Source organism: Tamandua tetradactyla, chromosome 9 (assembly GCF_023851605.1).
Source record: "Tamandua tetradactyla isolate mTamTet1 chromosome 9, mTamTet1.pri, whole genome shotgun sequence".
Classification (NCBI taxonomy): domain Eukaryota; kingdom Metazoa; phylum Chordata; class Mammalia; order Pilosa; family Myrmecophagidae; genus Tamandua; species Tamandua tetradactyla.
Genome location: NC_135335.1, coordinates 28,691,210 through 28,711,525, shown reverse-complemented (window position 1 = coordinate 28,711,525; position 20,316 = coordinate 28,691,210). Strand labels below are relative to the sequence as shown.

Sequence of the window (20,316 nt, the reverse complement as noted above, 5' to 3'; positions counted from 1 at the left end):
GAACCCTAAAATTAAGTCAGTGTCTGATGTTTATAATATTTTATTTTTCCACTTTAAAGTAAACTTTGGGTTCTGAATCCACCGGTTCCTCATGTTTCTCCCTGTGGCGACCAAGACAAGAGGAAGAGTGATTCCATGACGGGACCGGGAAGTGGAAGGCCTGGCTAAGTGGTGTTGGGAGACTGGGCAGGTGGAGGGGAGACCATTAGTTGACTGGGGATGGGGTTGGGGGTGCGTATATAGCAGTTTTAGCATATTCTTTCCAGAAAGAAGTCTAGTGATGTGCACACCCAAACCTTGGGGAAAAAAAAAAGGTTCCTATTTATTTTAAGGACAATAGACCCTACTAGTGGTTTGTGAACCTCCCAAAGGTGGAGGGAAATGTCTCAGAATTGCATAAGGGGCTTTGCATATGACCTGGGCCCTTGCCCATTCTGATAGCTGTCCTGGGCAGCCTGTGGTAGGTGATAGTGCACATGAGTTCTCAGCCGTATATGTGTGTGAGGTGGGTTCTTGCAGATAATTCCTGGAGAGGGGAGATGTCTTGTCCTTTTCCATAAACTGGGATGATTTTGCTTTAGTGGTCCATGATAACCTCCATTATTTCTCCCTGTACTCCTGAACGTCATTTAATCAAGATTAGATTAGAACCCTTGAAGGTTAAGGGTAAAAAGAGCAGTTGCTTGTGAAATGCTGTTAATTAACACTTCATGAGTGGGCACCTCTTTGCAACACACTTCTTGGTGGATGCAGAGTGTCTGGTTTCCCACCTGCTAAAACAAATAACATACAGGGGTTTGGCTTAAACAATGGAAATTTATTGGGTTATGGTTTGGAGGCTAGAAGAATTCCAAAATCGAGGTGTTGGCAAGGCAATGCTTTCCCCCTGATGACTGATATTCTGGGGCTGGCTGCTGGTGATTCTTGGTCCTTGAGCTTCCATCATGTGGCAATGCACATGTCAGTTGACTTCGGTTCTGTTGACTTCCAGCTTTTGCCTGTGGCTTCTCTTTAGGGGTTTCACTCTGTTTATAAAGGAGTCCAGTAATAGGATTAAAGCCCAACCTAATTGAGGTGGGCTTAACTGAAGCCACCTCATCAAAAGGTCCTATTTACAGTATCCTGCAGGAATGGATTAAATTTTTTTTTTTCCAGTTTTTTTTTTTTATTAATTAAAAAAAATTAACTAACACAACATTAGAAATCAATCCATTCTACATATGCAATCAGTAATTCTTAATATCATCACATAGGTGTATGGTCATCATTTCTCAGTACATATGCATCGATTTAGAGAAAGAAATAGCATGACAACAGAAAAAGAAATAAAGTGATAACACAGGGAAAACAAATAAAAATAAAAAGTACAAAAATATATAAGAGAAAGAAAAAAAAAACAAAAAAAAACTATAGATCAGATGCAGCTTCATTCAGCGTTCCAACATAATTACATTACAGTTAGGCAGTATTGTGCTGACCATTTTTTTTTTAGACATCATACCATTCTACATATGCAATCAGTAATTCTTAACATCATCACATAGATGCATGATCATCGTTTCTTAGTACATTTGCATCGGTTTAGAAGAACTAGCAGTATAACAGAAAAAAATATAGAATGTTAATATAGAGAAAAAAAAAGTAATAATAATAAGAACAAAACAAACAAAACAAAACAAAACAAGAACCTATCGCTCGGATGCAGCTTCGTTCAGTATTTTAACATGATTACTTTACAATTAGGTATTATTGTGCTGTCCATTTTTGAGTTTTTGTATCTAGTCCTATTGCACAGTCTGTATTCCATCAGCTCCAATTACCCATTATCTTACCCTGTTTCTAACTCCTGCTGAACTCTGTTACCAATGACATATTCCAAGTTTATTCTCGAGTGTCGATTCACATCATTGGGACCATACAGTATTTGTCTTTTAGTTTTTGGCTAGACTCACTCAGCATAATGTTCTCTAGGTCCATCCATGTTATTACATGCTTCATAAGTTTATCCTGCCTTAAAGCTGCATAATATTCCATCGTATGTATATACCACAGTTTGTTTAGCCACTCGTCTGTTGATGGACATTTTGGCTGTTTCCATCTCTTTGCAATTGTAAATAACGCTGCTATAAACATTGGTGTGCAAATGTCTGTTTGAGTTTTTGCCCTTAATTCCTTTGAGTAGATTCCCAGCAATGGTATTGCTGGGTCGTATGGCAATTCTATATTCAGCTTTTTGAGGAACCGCCAAACTGTTTTCCACAGTGGTTGCACCATTTGGCATTCCCACCAACAGTGGATAAGTGTGCTTCTTTCACCGCATCCTCTCCAGCACTTGTCATTTTCTGTTTTGTTGATAATGGCCATTCTGGTGGGTGTGAGATGATATCTCATTGTGGTTTTGATTTGCATTTCTCTAATGGCCAGGGACATTGAGCATCTCTTCATGTGTCTTTTGGCCATTTGTATTTCCTCCTCTGAGAGGTGTCTATTCAAGTCTTTTTCCCATTTTGTAATTGGGTTGGCTATCTTTTTGTTGTTGAGTTGAACAATCTCATTATAAATTCTGGATACTAGACCTTTATCTGATAGGTCGTTTCCAAATATTGTCTCCCATTGTGTAGGCTGTCTTTCTACTTTCTTGATGAAGTTCTTTGATGCACAAAAGTGTTTAATTTTGAGGAGTTCCCATTTATTTATTTCCTTCTTCAGTGCTCTTGCTTTAGGTGTAAGGTCCATAAAACCGCCTCCAATTGTAAGATTCATAAGATATCTCCCGACATTTTCCTCTAACTGTTCTATGGTCTTAGACCTAATGTTTAGATCTTTGATCCATTTTGAGTTAGCTTTTGTGTAGGGTGTGAGATACGGGTCTTCTTTCATTCTTTTGCATATGGATATCCAGTTCTCTAGGCACCATTTATTGAAGAGACTGTTCTGTCCCAGGTGAGTTGGCTTGACTGCCTTATCAAAGATCAAATGTCCATAGATGAGAGGGTCTATATCTGAGCACTCTATTCGATTCCATTGGTCGATATATCTATCTTTATGCCAATACCATGCTGTTTTGACCACTGTGGCTTCATAATATGCCTTAAAGTCAGGCAGTGCAAGACCTCCAGCTTCGTTTTTTTTCCTCAAGATGTTTTTAGCAATTCGGGGCACCCTGCCCTTCCAGATAAATTTGCTTATTGGTTTTTCTATTTCTGAAAAATACGTTGTTGGGATTTTGATTGGTATTGCATTGAATCTGTAAATCAATTTAGGTAGGATTGACATCTTAACTATATTTAGTCTTCCAATCCATGAACACGGTATGCCCTTCCATCTGTTTAGGTCTTCTGTGGTTTCTTTTAGCAGTTTTTTGTAGTTTTCTTTATATAGGTTTTTTGTCTCTTTAGTTAAATTTATTCCTAGGTATTTTATTCTTTTAGTTGCAATTGTAAATGGGATTCGTTTCTTGATTTCCCCCTCTGCTTGTTCATTGCTAGTGTATAGAAATGCTACAGATTTTTGAATGTTGATCTTGTAACCTGCTACTTTGCTGTACTCATTTATTAGCTCTAGTAGTTTTGTTGTGGATTTTTCCGGGTTTTCGACGTATAGTATCATATCATCTGCAAACAGTGATAGTTTTACTTCTTCCTTTCCAATTTTGATGCCTTGTATTTCTTTTTCTTGTCTAATTGCTCTGGCTAGAACCTCCAACACAATGTTGAATAATAGTGGTGATAGTGGACATCCTTGTCTTGTTCCTGATCTTAGGGGGAAAGTTTTCAATTTTTCCCCATTGAGGATGATATTAGCTGTGGGTTTTTCATATATTCCCTCTATCATTTTAAGGAAGTTCCCTTGTATTCCTATCCTTTGAAGTGTTTTCAACAGGAAAGGATGTTGAATCTTGTCAAATGCCTTCTCTGCATCAATTGAGATGATCATGTGATTTTTCTGCTTTGATTTGTTGATATGGTGTATTACATTAATTGATTTTCTTATGTTGAACCATCGTTGCATACCTGGGATGAATCCTACTTGGTCATGATGAATAATTCTTTTAATGTGTTGTTGGATACGATTTGCTAGAATTTTATTGAGTATTTTTGCATCTATATTCATTAGAGAGATCGGCCTGTAGTTTTCTTTTCTTGTAATATCTTTGCCTGGTTTTGGTATGAGGGTAATGTTGGCGTCATAGAATGAATTAGGTAGTTTTCCCTCCACTTCGATTTTTTTGAAGAGTTTGAGGAGAGTTGGTACTAATTCTTTCTGGAATGTTTGATAGAATTCACATGTGAAGCCGTCTGGTCCTGGACTTTTCTTTTTAGGAAGCTTTTGAATGACTGCTTCAATTTCTTTACTTGTGATTGGTTTGTTGAGGTCATCTATGTCTTCTTGAGTCAAAGTTGGTTGTTCATGTCTTTCCAGGAACCCGTCCATTTCCTCTAAATTGTTGTATTTATTAGCGTAAAGTTGTTCATAGTATCCTGTTATTACCTCCTTTATTTCTGTGAGGTCAGTAGTTATGTCTCCTCTTCCATTTCTGATCTTATTTATTTGCATCGTCTCTCTTCTTCTTTTTGTCAATCTTGCTAAGGGCCCATCAATCTTATTGATTTTCTCATAGAACCAACTTCTGGCCTTATTGATTTTCTCTATTGTTTTCATGTTTTCAATTTCATTTATTTGTGCTCTAATCTTTGTTATTTCTTTCCTTTTGCTTGCTTTGGGGTTAGCTTGCTGTTCTTTCTCCAGTTCTTCCAAATGGATAGTTAATTCCTGAATTTTTGCCTTTTCTTCTTTTCTGATATAGGCATTTAGAGCAATAAATTTCCCTCTTAGCACTGCCTTTGCTGCGTCCCATAGGTTTTGATATGTTGTGTTTTCATTTTCATTCGCCTCGAGGTATTTGCTAATTTCTCTCGCAATTTCTTCTTTGACCCAGTCGTTGTTTAGGAGTGTGTTGTTGAGCCTCCACGTATTTGTGAATTTTCTGGCACTCTGCCTGTTATTGATTTCCAACATCATTCCTTTATGGTCCGAGAAAGTGTTGTGTAAGATTTCAATCTTTTTAAATTTGTTAAGACTTGCTTTGTGACCCAGCATATGGTCTATCTTTGAGAATGATCCATGAGCACTTGAGAAAAAGGTGTATCCTGCTGTTGTGGGATGTAATGTCCTATAAATGTCTATTAAGTCTAGTTCATTTATAGTAATATTCAGATTCTCTATTTCTTTGTTGATCCTCTGTCTAGATGTTCTGTCCATTGATGAGAGTGGTGAGTTGAAGTCTCCAACTATTATGGTATATGAGTCTATTTCCCTTTTCAGTGTTTGCAGTATATTCCTCACGTATTTTGGGGCATTCTGATTCGGTGCGTAAATATTTATGATTGTTATGTCTTCTTGTTTAATTGTTCCTTTTATTAGTATATAGTGTCCTTCTTTGTCTCTTTTAACTGTTTTACATTTGAAGTCTAATTTGTTGGATATTAGTATAGCCACTCCTGCTCTTTTCTGGTTGTTATTTGCATGAAATATCTTTTCCCAACCTTTCACTTTCAACCTATGTTTATCTTTGGGTCTAAGATGTGTTTCCTGTAGACAGCATATAGAAGGATCCTGTTTTTTAATCCATTCTGCCAATCTATGTCTTTTGATTGGGGAATTCAGTCCATTGACATTTAGTGTTATTACTGTTTGGATAATATTTTCCTCTAACATTTTGCCTTTTGTATTATATATATCATATCTGATTTTCCTTCTTTCTACACTCTTTTCCATATCTCTCTCTTCTGTCTTTTTGTATCTGACTCTAGTGCTCCCTTTAGTATTTCTTGCAGAGCTGGTCTCTTGGTCACAAATTCTTTCAGTGACTTTTTGTCTGAGAATGTTTTAATTTCTCCCTCATTTTTGAAGGATAATTTTGCTGGATATAGGAGTCTTGGTTGGCAGTTTTTCTCTTTTAGTATTTTAAATATATCATCCCACTGTCTTCTAGCTTCCATGGTTTCTGCTGAGAAATCTACACAAAGTCTTATTGGGTTTCCCTTGTATGTAATGGATTGTTTTTCTCTTGCTGCTTTCAAGATCTTCTCTTTCTCTTTGACCTCTGACATTCTAACTAGTAAGTGTCTTGGAGAATGCCTATTTGGGTCTAATCTCTTTGGGGTGCGCTGCCCTTCTTGGATCTGTAATTTTAGGTCTTTCATAAGAGTTGGGAAATTTTCAGTGATAATTTCTTCCATTAGTTTTTCTCCTCCTTTTCCCTTCTCTTCTCCTTCTGGGACACCCACAACACGTATATTTGTGCGGTTCATATTGTCCTTGAGTTCCCTGATACCCTGTTCAAATTTTTCCATTCTTTTCCCTATAGTTTCTGTTTCTTTTTGGAATTCAGATGTTCCATCCTCCAAATCACTAATTCTATCTTCTGTCTCTTTAAATCTATCATTGTAGCTATCCATTATTTTTTCTATGTTTGCTACTTTATCCTTCACTTCCATAAGTTCTGCGATTTGTTTTTTCAGTTTTTCTATTTCTTCTTAATGTTCAGCCCATGTCCTCTTCATGTCCTCCCTCAATTTATCGATTTCATTTTTGAAGAGGTTTTCCATTTCTGTTCGTATATTCAGCATTAGTTGTCTCAGCTCTTGTGTCTCATTTGAGCTATTGGTTTGTTCCTTTGACTGAGCCATATTCTCAATCTTTTGAGCGTGGACAGTTATCTTCTGCTGCTGGCGTCTGGGCATTTATTCAGATTTCTCTTGGTGTTGGACCCAGCAAGGTTGTAATATTTTTCTGTGAAATCTCTGGGATCTGTTTTTCTTATCTTGCCCAGTATGTGGCGCACGTGGCACACGTTTGTCTCAAGTGTTTGGAATGGGTCTCCCCCAGTCACCGATCTCCGTGGCCTGGGGATTTCGGATCCAATTCTCTCCGTTGGTTCAGGGGCCGCGCGTGGTGGGGGCGTCAGCTGCCGCGGCTTGAGGGGACCCTGTGGCTGGTTGCGGGCCGCAGCGGGCCTGGGGGATTCCCCACCGGACCAGGAAGCCTCCCGTGGGGGGGGGCTACCGCTGCTTGGATAGCCCTCCTATCCGAGACTCGTATCCGCGGACTCGAAGCAGAGACTCGAAGCCGCCCGCAAAAGAGGGGTGCCGCCTGCGTCGGCTTGGGAAACTTGCTTCTCCAATACTCTCAGCCGGCCCGGAAAGGAGGGAGGGAGTAGCTCGGACCACCGCAGCTGCCGCTGATCGGGAAATCACGCGCCGCTCGGGGGTCTCACCACAGCCGAGTCTTGCAGTCAGTCTAGCCAGCCCAGACTTTGGATAGCCCTCTGATCTGGGATTCGTAGCCGCGGACTCAAAGCCGAGACTCGAAGCCGCCCGCAGAAGAAGGGCGCCGCCTGCCTCGGCTTGGGAAACTTGCTTCTCCGATACTCTCAGCCGGCCCGGGAAGGAGGGAGGGATTAGCTCGGACCGCTGCAGCTGCGGCTGCTCGGCAAATCACGCGCTGCTCGGGGGTCTGGCTGCAGCCAAGAGTCGCAGTCAGACTTGCCAGCCCAGACTTTGTATAGCCCTCTGATCCGAGACTCGTAGCTGCGGACTCGAAGCCGAGACTCGAAGCCGCCCTCAAAAGTGTGGCGCCGGCCGCCTTGGCTGGGAAGCTTGTCTCTCCGAGTCTCTCAGCCAGCCCGGGGAGGAGGGAGGGATTAGCTGGGACCGCCGCAGCTGCGGCTGCTCGGGGGTCTCGCCGCCGCCAAGTCTCGCAATCAGACTTGCCAGCCCAGACTTTGGATAGCCCTCTGATGCGAGACTCGTAGTCGCGGACTCGAAGCCGAGACTCGAAGCCGCCCGCAAAAGTGTGGCGCCGGCCGCCTTGGCTGGGAAGCTTGTCTCTCCGTGTCCCTCAGCCAGCCTGGGAAGGAGGGAGGGATTAGCTCGGACCGCCGCAGCTGCGGCTGCTCGGGAAATCGCCCGCCGCTCGGGGATCTCACTCACCGCAGCCGAGTTTCGCAGTCAGACTAACCAGCCCAGACTGGGTTACGCTGTGTGTCCATTCCCTGCTGTAGCCCCGGGAGCTGTTCTGTACTGTTTCTGTTCACCTATTAGTTGATTTGGAGGAATGGATTAAATTTAAGACTACTTTCCAGGGTATCTAACTTCCAAGACTCCACACCCAGTTTGATGGGATTTGGGAATACTTGGTGCCAGGTCATCTCTTACTTAGCTGAGATTTGTTTTAGCTCCTTAATTAAAGCTTTGATTTTGGTCTGTGCTGGGACAGGCAGAGATCTTCTGAGGTGGGATAAAGGGTACTTGGCAGCAATTTCCTCCTGCAGCTCTGGAGACTTCTAATTCCACATTTAGTTCACGGTCTGCACTTCATGAGCAAACATCAAGGATTTTCTCAAGTCTCACAGTCATACATTCAGGCCTCTTTTGGGCTAATTACCAAATTGATACTTTTTTTCCTATTTTTATAAGATTTTGTGTTGTTTTTTTATGGTGTTTTCTCTGCTTCTTTACTTGGCAAACTTCTTTCTGTAGCTCCAGCTTGTCTTGGGTCCTCTTCCAGTCTCCCACATTTGTGTTGAGTGGTTGAAGATGAAAGTCTGATCAAGGCAACCCTTAAAACTTCTTTACCGATTCCTAGATGAGGACCTTTAATACAAAAACCTCTAATTCTCCACACATATGATAGCTGTGCTTTTAGTATTTAGTGAGAAAATTCATAGTGAGAAAGTTTCTGAGAGACAGTGTGGTTGACTCCTGTAGTCGTATGACCTTGGGCAAGTTTAACCTCTTGGATCTTCAGTGTCCTTTAAAATGGGAACTATTTAGAGCTATTAAAGAGTTGCACTGAGGATTACACACACAATTTTGGTAAAATTCTTAGCTGGAGATTCTGTGGTGTGTTTAACTGACCCTACTTTGTTCACCATGCCATCTGCTTCTTACATTCACATAGCATTTTATTGGAGCAAACCAAAGAAAATAGTGACAGAACCCCTGTAGGATGGAATCTGCTGGTGCCTTGGGTCCTGTCACTCTCTGCCCCATGCATTGCTTTGGTGCACAGCTCTGGTCCTGTTGCCCTCACTTGGTGTTGCATGCTGCCCTCAATTTCTCTGCTACTCTGGGCATTCCTGTTCATCCTTTATATGAGTTACCAGATTTGTTCTTCCCAGCTGGGCCAGTCATTACCGTTTTACTTTCACATCCTTGTAGAGTTATTTCTGAGGCTCCCTGTCAGCAGTTTTCCAACCGAGGTTTGGCCCATGGAGATTGGGGAAGGGAGGACTGGGGAAACCAAAATCAGTCTCTCTCTTTCTCTATGCTTTGGTGGGAGTTTTGTGACAGTAGCTGTATCTCCTCTGTGGTCCTAGTTCTTGCTGGGAAGATCCGATGTGCTTCTTGCTCCTGTACATTGTCTCTGCTCTGACTCTGGTGGCACTGGCTCACCCCTTTGTCCCTTTCAGCCCTGAGGGTGGTAGTGGTTTCCTGGTGTACTAATCTCTGGATGTTTGCCTTCTTTTTTTTTTTTACATGGGCAGGCACCAGGAATCAAACCCGGGTCCTCTGGCATGGCAGGCAAGTGTCTTTGCCTGCTGAGCTACCGTGGCCCGCCCGATGTTTGCCTTCTTGATGCACCGTCACTTATGTAACCAATTTCTGCATGGAATCCCATCTGTTTGAAATACTTAGGGTGTCCCAGTATTCCTGATTGGACCTTGACTGATACCCCCAACCATAAACAACATCTCAGAGGCAGGGGCTGTTAGGGCTACTTCATTGACCCTAAACCTTGCCCAGGGCCTCTTGTCAGTGCCCCCTCTGTATTCCCCTGTACTCCTCTTATCCTAGCAGGTATCACAGTGCAGTTTGATTGTAGTTTGTGGGTCCCTGAAAAAACACATACCTTTACTTGGAACAGAAGCCAGCAATGTGAACTGTAAGCTCCGTGATAAGGGTGTGGGGTTTTTGTCCACAATTATAGCACAGTGTTTAATAGTAATTAGGATTTGGGAAATATTTGTTGGGTGATCTATAAGACATGACCAGACCACCCTCATTAAACAAGTTTCAAATAAAAGCTGTAGAACTTAGCTAGTATAAGCCTGGTACTAAAACCTGACAGAAGTGTGATGTCTTACATTTTAAGGCTTATCATGTACCCAGATCTACCACCTCATTTAGTCCTTGTGACAACTCTGTGAGGTGTAGGTACCGGTATCTTTATTTTCCGGATGAGGAACCTGAAGTGAAGAGAGAGTCATTTGACTGGGCTGCCTAGCCACTGTGTGACAGAGGCAGGGGTTGAACCCAAGGCACACTGCTTCCAGAGCCATTACTAGGCCTAATGGCTCCACAGTATATAAGACAACTGTTCCTCCTCTATTTGGGGCAAGGGATGTGAAAATCCCAAGTAAAGCACCAGCAGGTGGACTTCAAGACAGGTAGGGTTTATCCAGGTTTAGGGTGGTTAAGCATAATTTACCACATCAGTAGATCAGAGAACCAGATTATTTTCAAAGATGCCAAAAAGGAAGTTAATCCATCACCACTGCTGGTTTAAAAACAATTGTAAACCTTTATCAACTAGGAACCAAAAATATTTTCCTAATGATAGCAAGTCGGACTAACAGTCAACATTTTCAGTGGGGAGACACAAAGCATTCCCCGTAAAATCAGGGGAAAAGCCAAACCATGCAAAAATATTTAACACTTTAATGAAGGATTAGAGAAAAAGAAGCAAGCAGATATGAGGAAGTGATGATTTATTTATAGATAATGTGATCATTAGACTGAGAAAACCCAAGGGAATTGACTTAATTAGAAATAAGATTCATGAGGTAGCTAATATTTGCGTGTGCTAAATTAGTAGCCTTTGTATTAGATTCTCCAGAAAAAAATAATGAAAAAAAAATTTCTTTGTGGTAGCCATAAGTAGTAAAATATCTCAGGGTCACTGATGGCAAGTATGCTGCACTGGTATAAGACAGATGCCTACTGGACACTTGGCTGGAAATACTTATTTCTCCGTAATTTACATAGTTTACTCAGTTCCTTTAAAGTCTGAAGGGAACTTAAAAACAGCTGTCAGTTTTAAATTGATCTGAAAGAATAATGGAGTGGGATTGTCCAAGAAGGCTTTGAAGAAGAGAAGTAATGCGGGTGGGGAGACTTATTCCGTTGGTTACCGAGACTGCTGTGATGCATTAATGATTTAGTGGTATGCATGTGGCACCAGAGGAGAGCTGGAGCAGCAGAACAAAGGAGAACACCAGTATCCTAAGCACGGAATATAGAAGACTGGTTTTCAGACCATTAAGGAAGGTAATACTGGTTTACTCCTTGGAAAAAATAAATTTGGATTCCTTATGCATTTTTGCCTGCAATTGCACCATTCAGAGAGAACCACTTTTGATATTTTGATGAACATTTTCCTGTCTGTATGTATAAGCCTCTTTAAATGATACAAATAGAATTTTATCTACTTTTTGCTATCAATAATATGAAGATTTTTCCTTGTAAAGGATATTTTTATTCCATCTTTTTAATAGGACTACATAAGGAATTTTTGGGGTTCTTTGAGAGAATAGAAGCCCAGTACCCTCTGGGATCCCCTCTGTGTAATAAGTCAAGTCTCATCCACGGGAGAATCACAAAGATGGTATCATGGTCAGGGACATGTGTCAACTTGGCCAAGTTGTGATACCTGTTTATCTGGCTGGCCTGTCTGTTGCAATGAGGACATTTCATAGAATTAGATCATGATCATGTCAGCTGCATCCACAGCTGATTCCATTTGTAATCAGCCAAAGGGGAATGTCTTCTGCAATGAGTGATGCTAAATCTAATCACCGGAAGCCTTTTAAGGAGGACTCAGAGGAGACAGGTTCCATTCCTGCTTCGGCTGGTGAGCCTCCTGTGGAGTTCATCCAGACCTTCCATCGGAGTCGTCGGCTTCACAGCCTGCCCTGCGGATTTTGGACTCTGTATTCCCGCGGTCACGTGAGACACTTTTATAAATTTTATATTTGCAAGTGTTCCCTGTTGATTCTGTTTCTCTAGAGAACCGTAACTAATACAGATGGTGACTTTGATCATTTTCTGCACACCAGTCAGAACTGTGGAGGCTTCTGTGGTAGTGGCATGAGGCTGAAGGCTAGAATATTTGGGATCCTGGAACTCTCGTTCCCCCAGGGTGTTTGGGCCTTGAGGTCTGGGCCATCTTTAGTTTGGATCCTTTCCCAGAGGCAAAGAGCTGAGCTCTCCTTCTGCAGCTGCCACCTTAGTGCCATCCTCAAGAGGTCGTTGTGGCAGGGCTGTGGGCTTTGTTGGGCACTCAGTGTGAGCCAGGCTGTGTGCCCTTAGCCTCCCCACTACTCTGTAGCGCTCTGGCAAGTGAAACCCTCAGTCATGAGGCTACCAGAAGTGGAGTAGCACTTTCAACCCAGACAGTCCAGCTCTAGAACTTGGGGTTTTGATCACTTTGCTATTTAAGCATTCTCCTGGCCTGGTAGCTGACTTTCCCTTTCTCATGCAGAGTTTTTCCTAAGAGTGAATGTTGAGATGTTCTGATGAATATATAGTAATGTAGAGGAGGCCATGGGGGTGTTGACAGCTTTCATTTAAAGTCTTCACCTCTTTCTAACCCTCAGCTGTTGTTGAAGAATACAGTGCTTTTGAGGACATGAAACAAAAGCATTCATATATATGAACACAAGTAGTTCCTTTCAGTTTTTGATTTTTATTTTTTTTAAACATTTTATCATGGTAATATATATGGAACACATAACACCAAATTTGGCATTTTGAGTAATTTTAAGTGTACAGTTCATTGGCATTGCATTCACAATGTTGTGCGGCCTTCAAACATCCAATTACCTACTTTTCCATCACACCAACAGCATATCCACACACTTTATGTAATAACCCCCATTCTCCTCCTACCAACCCCTGTTACCTCTGATCAACTTTCTGTCTTTGAATTTTCAGCCATTAACTTTTCATTCCTGGGATGAGTTACTCATTCCTAGGATGAGTTATTAACTGGAAAGAAAAATACACCCTAACACTAAAGCACAATACAAATTAGTACCAATGGTGCTTTTAAATGTAACTCCAGATTTTTCAGAGACATTGATTATAAAAACTGCAAATAAAAATGAAAAAAAAAACTGTTTTTTCAGATGTGTGCTAATAATTAAAGCCAGTTTATCTTATTTATCAAAATATTTACTCTAGAGTTATTCCTATTTCCTATTATAAAATTAACAAAAGCAGAATCATATTCTTGTTACAAAGTCATTATTTTTAGCATTTTCATTAAATATAAAGGAAAAGTGAAATCATGATGTCTAGCAAAATTAGTGGAATTATTTCTGATTTCTCACATGATTTTATTCTTATTTTTGCCTGTAAGTTGAAAAGCATACTGGCTTGTACACCTTTAGTGAAGGAATGCAAAGCTTTTATTGTATGTCTTCATAGATAACTTACAGCTTAACCTACATAGTTGGCATTGCATCATTGTAAAATAGTGAAAATAAATGGCACGGTGATTTATCTTTTATATGTTTTAAAAATAGATGATCAGCATGAGATAAACATCATTTAAATCTTGACTGCTTTTCAAACTAACCTAAAAAGATACTTTATTTGATGCCTTTCTTAATTTTATTCCTCAGTGGTTTTTATAATTTTCCTTGAAACATGTCTCAGTATGTTTATATGAATTAAAAAATGAAGTCAGATATTTTAGAGAAAATCAGCATAACGTGACTGACTGTTTTTACCAGTTAGATTTTGTGGCAAGCATTGTCCCTAAATTAAATGAGTTACATTTGCAGCTCCAAGTTTTTAAATTATATTTAAATTTCATTAAGATGAGCATTTTGGTTTTAAAAAATGTTTTTAATTAGCAAAAGTGCATGCTGACCAAGTCTAATTCTTGCAATAAGTAACATTTACACAGATACATTAACGAAGGGAAAAAATGAGCCAGTCCCACTCATCTTGAGATGCATTTTCAATATAATTTTGCTTTTAATATTTCATAAGTATGAAAGCATCTAAGATATTTTCTTGTTCCCACTGGTTTTGCATCACTAATAATTGCCATGGAGGCCTCAACTCAGAAGAAAAATCTAACTCCTAAGAACTTAGCATCTAAGAAATTGATCTCAATGTAGGTACGTATTTTTACTGCATGGACATGTGCTAGAGTGATAAAAGAGTTGGAAGCATAGAAACCTATTAAAGGGGTGGTGCAGTGGTGGCTCAGTGGCATAATTCTCACCTGCCATGCCAGAGACCCAGGTTCAATGGCCAGAGCCTGCCCATGGCAAAAAACAAAGCAAAAATATATTAAGATAAAATTCTGAAGTTGAATGGAATAGTATAGAAGTTAGCAGAGCAGAGGACGTGAGGTGGAACTTGTAACTGTTAAACAAGAGTGAGGAGGCTTTGGGCCTCATACACCTTGCTTACCTCACCTTGCTTGCCTCACCGAGCCCTGCTCTGCCATTGAGAATGACAACAGCAATTGGAGAGGAAGGACTAGATGCGGAAAATGGTCAGAGTCAGCCAACATGAGGGTTGTTTGGTTCCCGGGTATTCAGAGATGTCATGGAACCACATTTCCCTGCAGTGAAAAGGGAACTGAAATTTGTCCTTAGGAAACTGAAACTTAATGTTAGACATCTTGGTTAGTAATTGAACTCTAAAGATAAGAGAGAATTCCCCAGGCATCCAGGTAGAAAAGCAAGCCATTTGTCTGCACAGGAAGAGATGTTCCACTTCCCACAGGAAAGTGCAGTTTCAGATCTGTGTCTAAAAGTCCTGAAGATAAGGGAAGTGGCCCAAGGGTTTTCTACTCAGCCAATATGAAGCCAACAGGAAAGCTCTCAAGACGCACAGATTCTGAGAGGTGCTAGGGAACTAAACCCAGCTACCCATGGGAAGACTGGATCAGAGATGGAGCAAAGACAGTCCTTAAGTAGTGTAAATCTCACTGTAAATAACTGCGGAGAATTAGGGCCTCAAAACTGATGTCAGCATCAAGTTTAAACTTTCAAGAAAACTGTCCCCATTCCAGCTCACCCTTTGTAGCAAAGTCAGTTCATCCTGTTCAAATGAAACATGGTACTGAAAAAAAACCTAAGCAAACAATCTAATCTCTTCATGTGTTTGGTTATTTTCTTTAACTTTAGATTATAAATTCTCTTGAAGTATTTTTCAGAAGTTTAGCATGTCCTTCAGTTGACTTGTTTAACTTTTGTTAAATCAACAGAATTAGGTACTTTCATTAAACGTAACATGCTTGATACTTGTTGTTAAATGGCTTTTGTCAGTCTGTTCATATATATATACCCAGGGATGTCTGAACATATCACTAACATTAGCTAAATTTCTCTGGTGCTGCTATTAGACAGGAACCATTCTGAGTTTTTATCACGTATTTATTAATTTAATCCTCCCAAAATGTCATATGACAGGTAGAGACAAGTATTCCCATTTTGTAGGTAGAGAACACTGAGGCTGAGGTTAAATTGCCTGTTCCAGGACACTTTGCAAAATAGGTGGTGGAGCCAGGATTTGAACTTAGGCTACCAGTCTCCACAGGATATGTTCTTACCTGCTCCTCTAGGCTGCTTCCAGTGTTTCCCAATTCTAATGTGGTTATTTCTGGGTGGTTTCTTCTTTGTACTTCATATATGGATACATATTTTATAAAACCAATGAAATGATTATTTTTTAGAAAGGAAGCTGAACAGGAGGATTTGGGAGCTATTTAGCACAATCCTGAGTTGAACAAGAGTGGGATGCAATGACCTAAAGCTTTTTGTTCTCCTTTCCCTTCCATGAGTCTATTGCTTGGTGTGGTTAGTTGTAGTCAGTGAGTCTACTGGCTGCCAGGAGCTGGGAGTTAGACAATGTTCTAGTTTGCAAAAGCTGCCAGAATGCAATATGCCAAAAATGGAATGGCTTTTAAGAGGGGAATTTTAATAAATTGCAAATCTACAGTTCTAAGGCCATGAAAATGTCCAAATTAAGGCAAGGCTATGAGTGTCCAAAGAAGGCATCCAGGGAAAGATACCTTGGTTCAAGAAGGTCGACGAAGTTCAGGGTTTCTCTCTCAGCTGGAAAGGCACATGGTGAACTGTTAACTTTCTCTCCAGGCTTCTCCATTGGCTTCCCTGGGAGTGTTTTCCTTCTTCATCTCCTGTGGCCTTTGGCTGTGTGGGCTCTGGTGGCTCTATAGCTTTTTCCAAACTGATTTCCTCTTAAAGGGCTCCAGTAAGCAACCCCACCTTGAAAGGGTGGCGACATATCTCTAGGGAAGCCATCTAATCAGAAGTTACCACCCACAATTGGGTGTGTTACGTCTCCATGGAAACAATCAAAAAGCTCCCACCCAGTAATACTGAATGAGGATTGAAGAACTTGGCTTTTCTGGTGTCTACAAAAGATTCAAACTGGCACAGATGGATAAGATAAGCCTCTGCTCTCAAGAAATGAACAACTGGGGTCTCATTACTTTGGGTCCAACAGATATGTCTAATAAATTTTTTAAACTATCTAACCAAAATCCTCTTTTTTCTTTACCTTGTACCTCATGGTTATACCTTTTGAGTCATTCTAAATATTTCTGCAGGGCTGTGCCAAGTGAGAGTGGAAAGGCTGTTTCCCCTGTGGGACCTTGGTGAGGGCAAGGGGCCTGTCCAGTGAGTTGCATATTGGATGTGTTGGTTTATTTTATTGTAGGATCCTCAGGGTCTACTCAGAGAAAAATAAAAGGTGGCAAAGTCAGCCCTCCTCACTTCCATGCAAGCCAGAGCCGTTGGTTGTGTGGGAATCTTGTGGTGCCCAGTGGAAGCCTGCCAGTCCCAGATCCAGCAGCCGGGGCACAGTGTGTTCACATCCAGTTACTGCAGGTAAGAGCCAGGGATCCAGGAGCCAGGCAGTGGGGGCTGGAGTCAGGGTAGGGCCAGCCTGAGGTGGTAAAGGTGTCAGAAAATGGCTTAGGGATGTGTGGCAGGTAGGACAGCCCCTGGGCAGCCTCCCCTCCCCTCGCTGTTCATGGCAGCCAGCTCAGCTCATTCCAAACTGTTGTCCCTTCCTGCTCCTTCATCTTAGGTTACCTCCTTTTCACCCCATCCCATATCCAGGTAGGCTGCAAGGCCTATTTTATGTCCTAAAGTCTCCATCGAACCCCAGACTCTCCCTTCTTCCCATCCAGTTGTATATCTCATTGGTTCACGATTTCACCTTTATTTGGATTTATGCAACAGCTCTGTAATGGTCTGTGTGTGCCCAGTTTCCCTAATCAGTCTATCTTCCACACTTCTCTTAGGGTTCTCTCTCAAATGTGAATGGGCCCGTGGTCCTCCCTGCATATGGCATCAGGACAGGGCGCTACCCGAGTCTGCCTGAGGTCAGGCCCCAGCTGGTGTACCTGGCCCTTCTGCCCTTCCCAGGCCCTGCTGCTCCTATGAGGATGGGCCAGTCAGATTCCTCTGACTTACCTCCTCAGACAGCACCTGTCATTCCTTTCTCTGGGTCCCGGAGACTGCTATAGCCTTTGTTGTGGTATGTTGAAGGTGATGTCTGGTTTTCCTCTGCCATTTTCTTGCCTGTCAAATACATGAGCCCCTCAAGGACAGATCTTGTCAGGCCTGGGCCTAGTAGGTCCTTCCCTTATCTGTGCCTGCTCACCAGATGCGCCAAAGCCACAGCTCCACGCACCTTAGTGCTAGGCTCATTGTGAGCGGCTGGGACAGAGATGTAAGAGCGTTGGGCAGAATTTTGGGGGAGAGGAGATTTAAAAGCCAAGGATGGATAGCTTTGGCCTGGCCCAGTTATAGAGCACCTCTTTACTGAACATCTTCTGTATTGACACTGTGCAGGCTAGAGATTGTCATGTAGCTGGGGAAGCAAAATTACAGGCACCATAGAACATCTAGTGCTGAGCCAGCTATGCTTCTGTTGCTTGGAAGAAGGGCTTAGGGAGACGAGATGCGTGGGATCTGTGGTCCTGGAAGAGGTTCCTGAAGGAAGTAAGACTGAGTGGCCATGAGGAATTCCTAGGATTTGGATGGATGCAGGAAGCACGGGGCATCTTGGGGGTGGGGTGGGGAATGAGGAGGCTGGGGGAGCTCTGGAGGGGGCCTTGGAGAATAGGTAATACATGTGGTTGCTCATATAGCAACAGGAAACCCGTATGGGCATTTGGGTGGGGTGAGGCCTTAGGGACGAGCAAGAAAACATGTCCCTTCCAGGCTTGGGACCAGGGGTGTGGCAACATCTTGTGACAAGATAATAGTAGTGAACAAATAGGGAGAATGACCAATCCGAGACCCTCTGGACATGGGACTTCTGAGCATGCTCGCCGCTTGCAGATCAGAAGTGGGGAGTAAGATTATGGGTTTTGAAATAGAGATTGGAAGAAAGTGGGAAAGAGAGCAGGAGATTTTTCTTAAGAGACAGCCAATTAAAGATGGAGGCCCCGAGGTGGGGGGAATCTGGCTTTGAGCCCTTCATGTGTCTTCTCACACCAGCTAGTGTAATCCTGGACAAGTTAATCAACACCCTGGACTTCAGTGCTGTTGGCTATAAAATGGGAGTAGCATTCAGTGCTACGTAGAAGGTTCTCGGGGCCATGGAGGAATGGGAGTGTGGGCCCGAGGGGCCTCCTTCTCTCAGGTGGCGGTGGTGATGATGTGCAGTGATGGTGCTGAACAGTGGGGCTGGACGTGCAGAATCTAGACAGTGGAGCTTTAGATAGTGTCCATTTTCTGATCTATATGACCAGGGGCTTGGTAGCCTCACTCTCAGGGAGACCCCTCATCTGCTCTGGTTCCTTCTCGTTCTCTCTGGGTTGGGGCAAGGGCAGAGGTGGGACAGGGCAGTACAAATAAGGCCTTGTGGTGTGATCCTGAGAAGGCTGTTGGGGAGCAAAAGCACTTGGGGTGCATCAGTGCCCTCTGCAATGAGTTCAGGAACAATCCACAGGAAGGACATTGGCATTTGGACTCAGGGCAGGTGTCTTGAATGTGGGAGCCACTTGGGAGCACAGGTGAGTTCCAAGAGAGGAGCCTGCGGAGGGGAGGACAAGCCAGACAGTGAAAGGTTCAGGGACCCACTGGGATCAAGGTGGGAGGATTGGGGTGGGAGGAGAGTAGCCCCCAGTCCCTGGTGCCTGGCACTGCTGGGTCCTCAGGTTCTTTCTCACCTAGCATATAATGGCAGAACTCGTTCTTCCAAGTCTTACAGTAAAGAAGATTCTTAGGCAAACATGACCAAAGCTTCTGTGCTCTGTTTAGTGTTAGGTGTGAAAGGTTTTTCCTGTTTTCTCCTCCCCAGGACGATCCCTCTGGTGAAGGAGTCTTGCCGTTTGCAGCCAGTTCATCGCCTTCCACAGTCCACCCCTTCTTCACCGTTGACGTGCCCGTCTACATCCTCCAGGTCTGGATGCCTCACAGCTCTTTATTTTTATTATTAAAACCATGAAGCTTCGCAGCTTTATGAGGGCTTTGACTATAGGAGGTTAGTTCCCGAGGTAGACCTCACTGTGAGACTTGAGTGGTTTCCATGGATATTTGGTGCTCTAGGAAAAAAGGTGGGTAGATGACAATGGTCTAGCTCAGATTTGCTTGTGGCGTAGCTCATACTTGGCAACAAGGAAAATCTCATATAATCTTGGACTAGTTTTACTTCAAAATTCTACATACTTTCTCCTTTGGGAAGTAGGTAGGCCAATTTTTAATTTACTTGTTTGCTTAAGTGGTTAATAAGAACAGGTGGCAGTGGGTAATTCAGATCTGGATATAAAATAATAGAAGTATGTAGCTTAACTAATGTCTAGCAATATGGTTTACATAGATATATATTAATCTATGTTATTTAATAAATGCATTATTAAATCCACACTGTCATTTTAGTTCTGTCACATTCAAATTGGGCAATTCAGCGTTTTTCTTAACATCAAAGTAAGAATGTTTGTGTTTGTGTATTAGTATGTTGAATTAAAAAAAAAAAGTAACTATCGAATAGGGGGTTGGGAAGAGGCAGAGAAGTGGGTGCTCAGACTGTATGGGGCCAGCAACGTCTGTTCCACTTTGGCAAGACTCTATTGCTAAGAAATGAAGTGGTGTGCATACGGCCAAAGGAGGCTCAGTGCAGCGTCAAGTCTGATGGTGAAAAGTAGAGACTCGTCTTCTGATAAGAGAAGACGGATTCGCTGAGTTACGTGTAGCCATGAGGTTGGCATGCTGTTTGGCCACTAGAAATGATGTAGATAAAAACCTCATAA

The 20,316-nt window shown here is 42.2% G+C and overlaps 1 protein-coding gene across 5 annotated transcripts in view; it reads left to right on the top strand.

Annotated features, from left to right (window-relative positions):
- ZXDC (ZXD family zinc finger C) overlaps positions 1-20,316 on the top strand; it is a 47,130-nt gene that overhangs the window by 21,684 nt on the left and 5,130 nt on the right. For 4 of the 5 annotated variants that reach the window (XM_077116289.1, XM_077116290.1, XM_077116291.1 and 1 more), the window contains 2 exons: positions 16,770-16,939; positions 19,368-19,469. In XM_077116289.1, the coding sequence (XP_076972404.1) occupies positions 16,770-16,939; positions 19,368-19,469 (272 nt within the window). Of the gene's footprint in view, positions 1-59; positions 1,774-16,769; positions 16,940-19,367; positions 19,470-20,316 lie in introns of those variants that run through there. The other variant, XM_077116293.1, reaches the window with a different exon arrangement.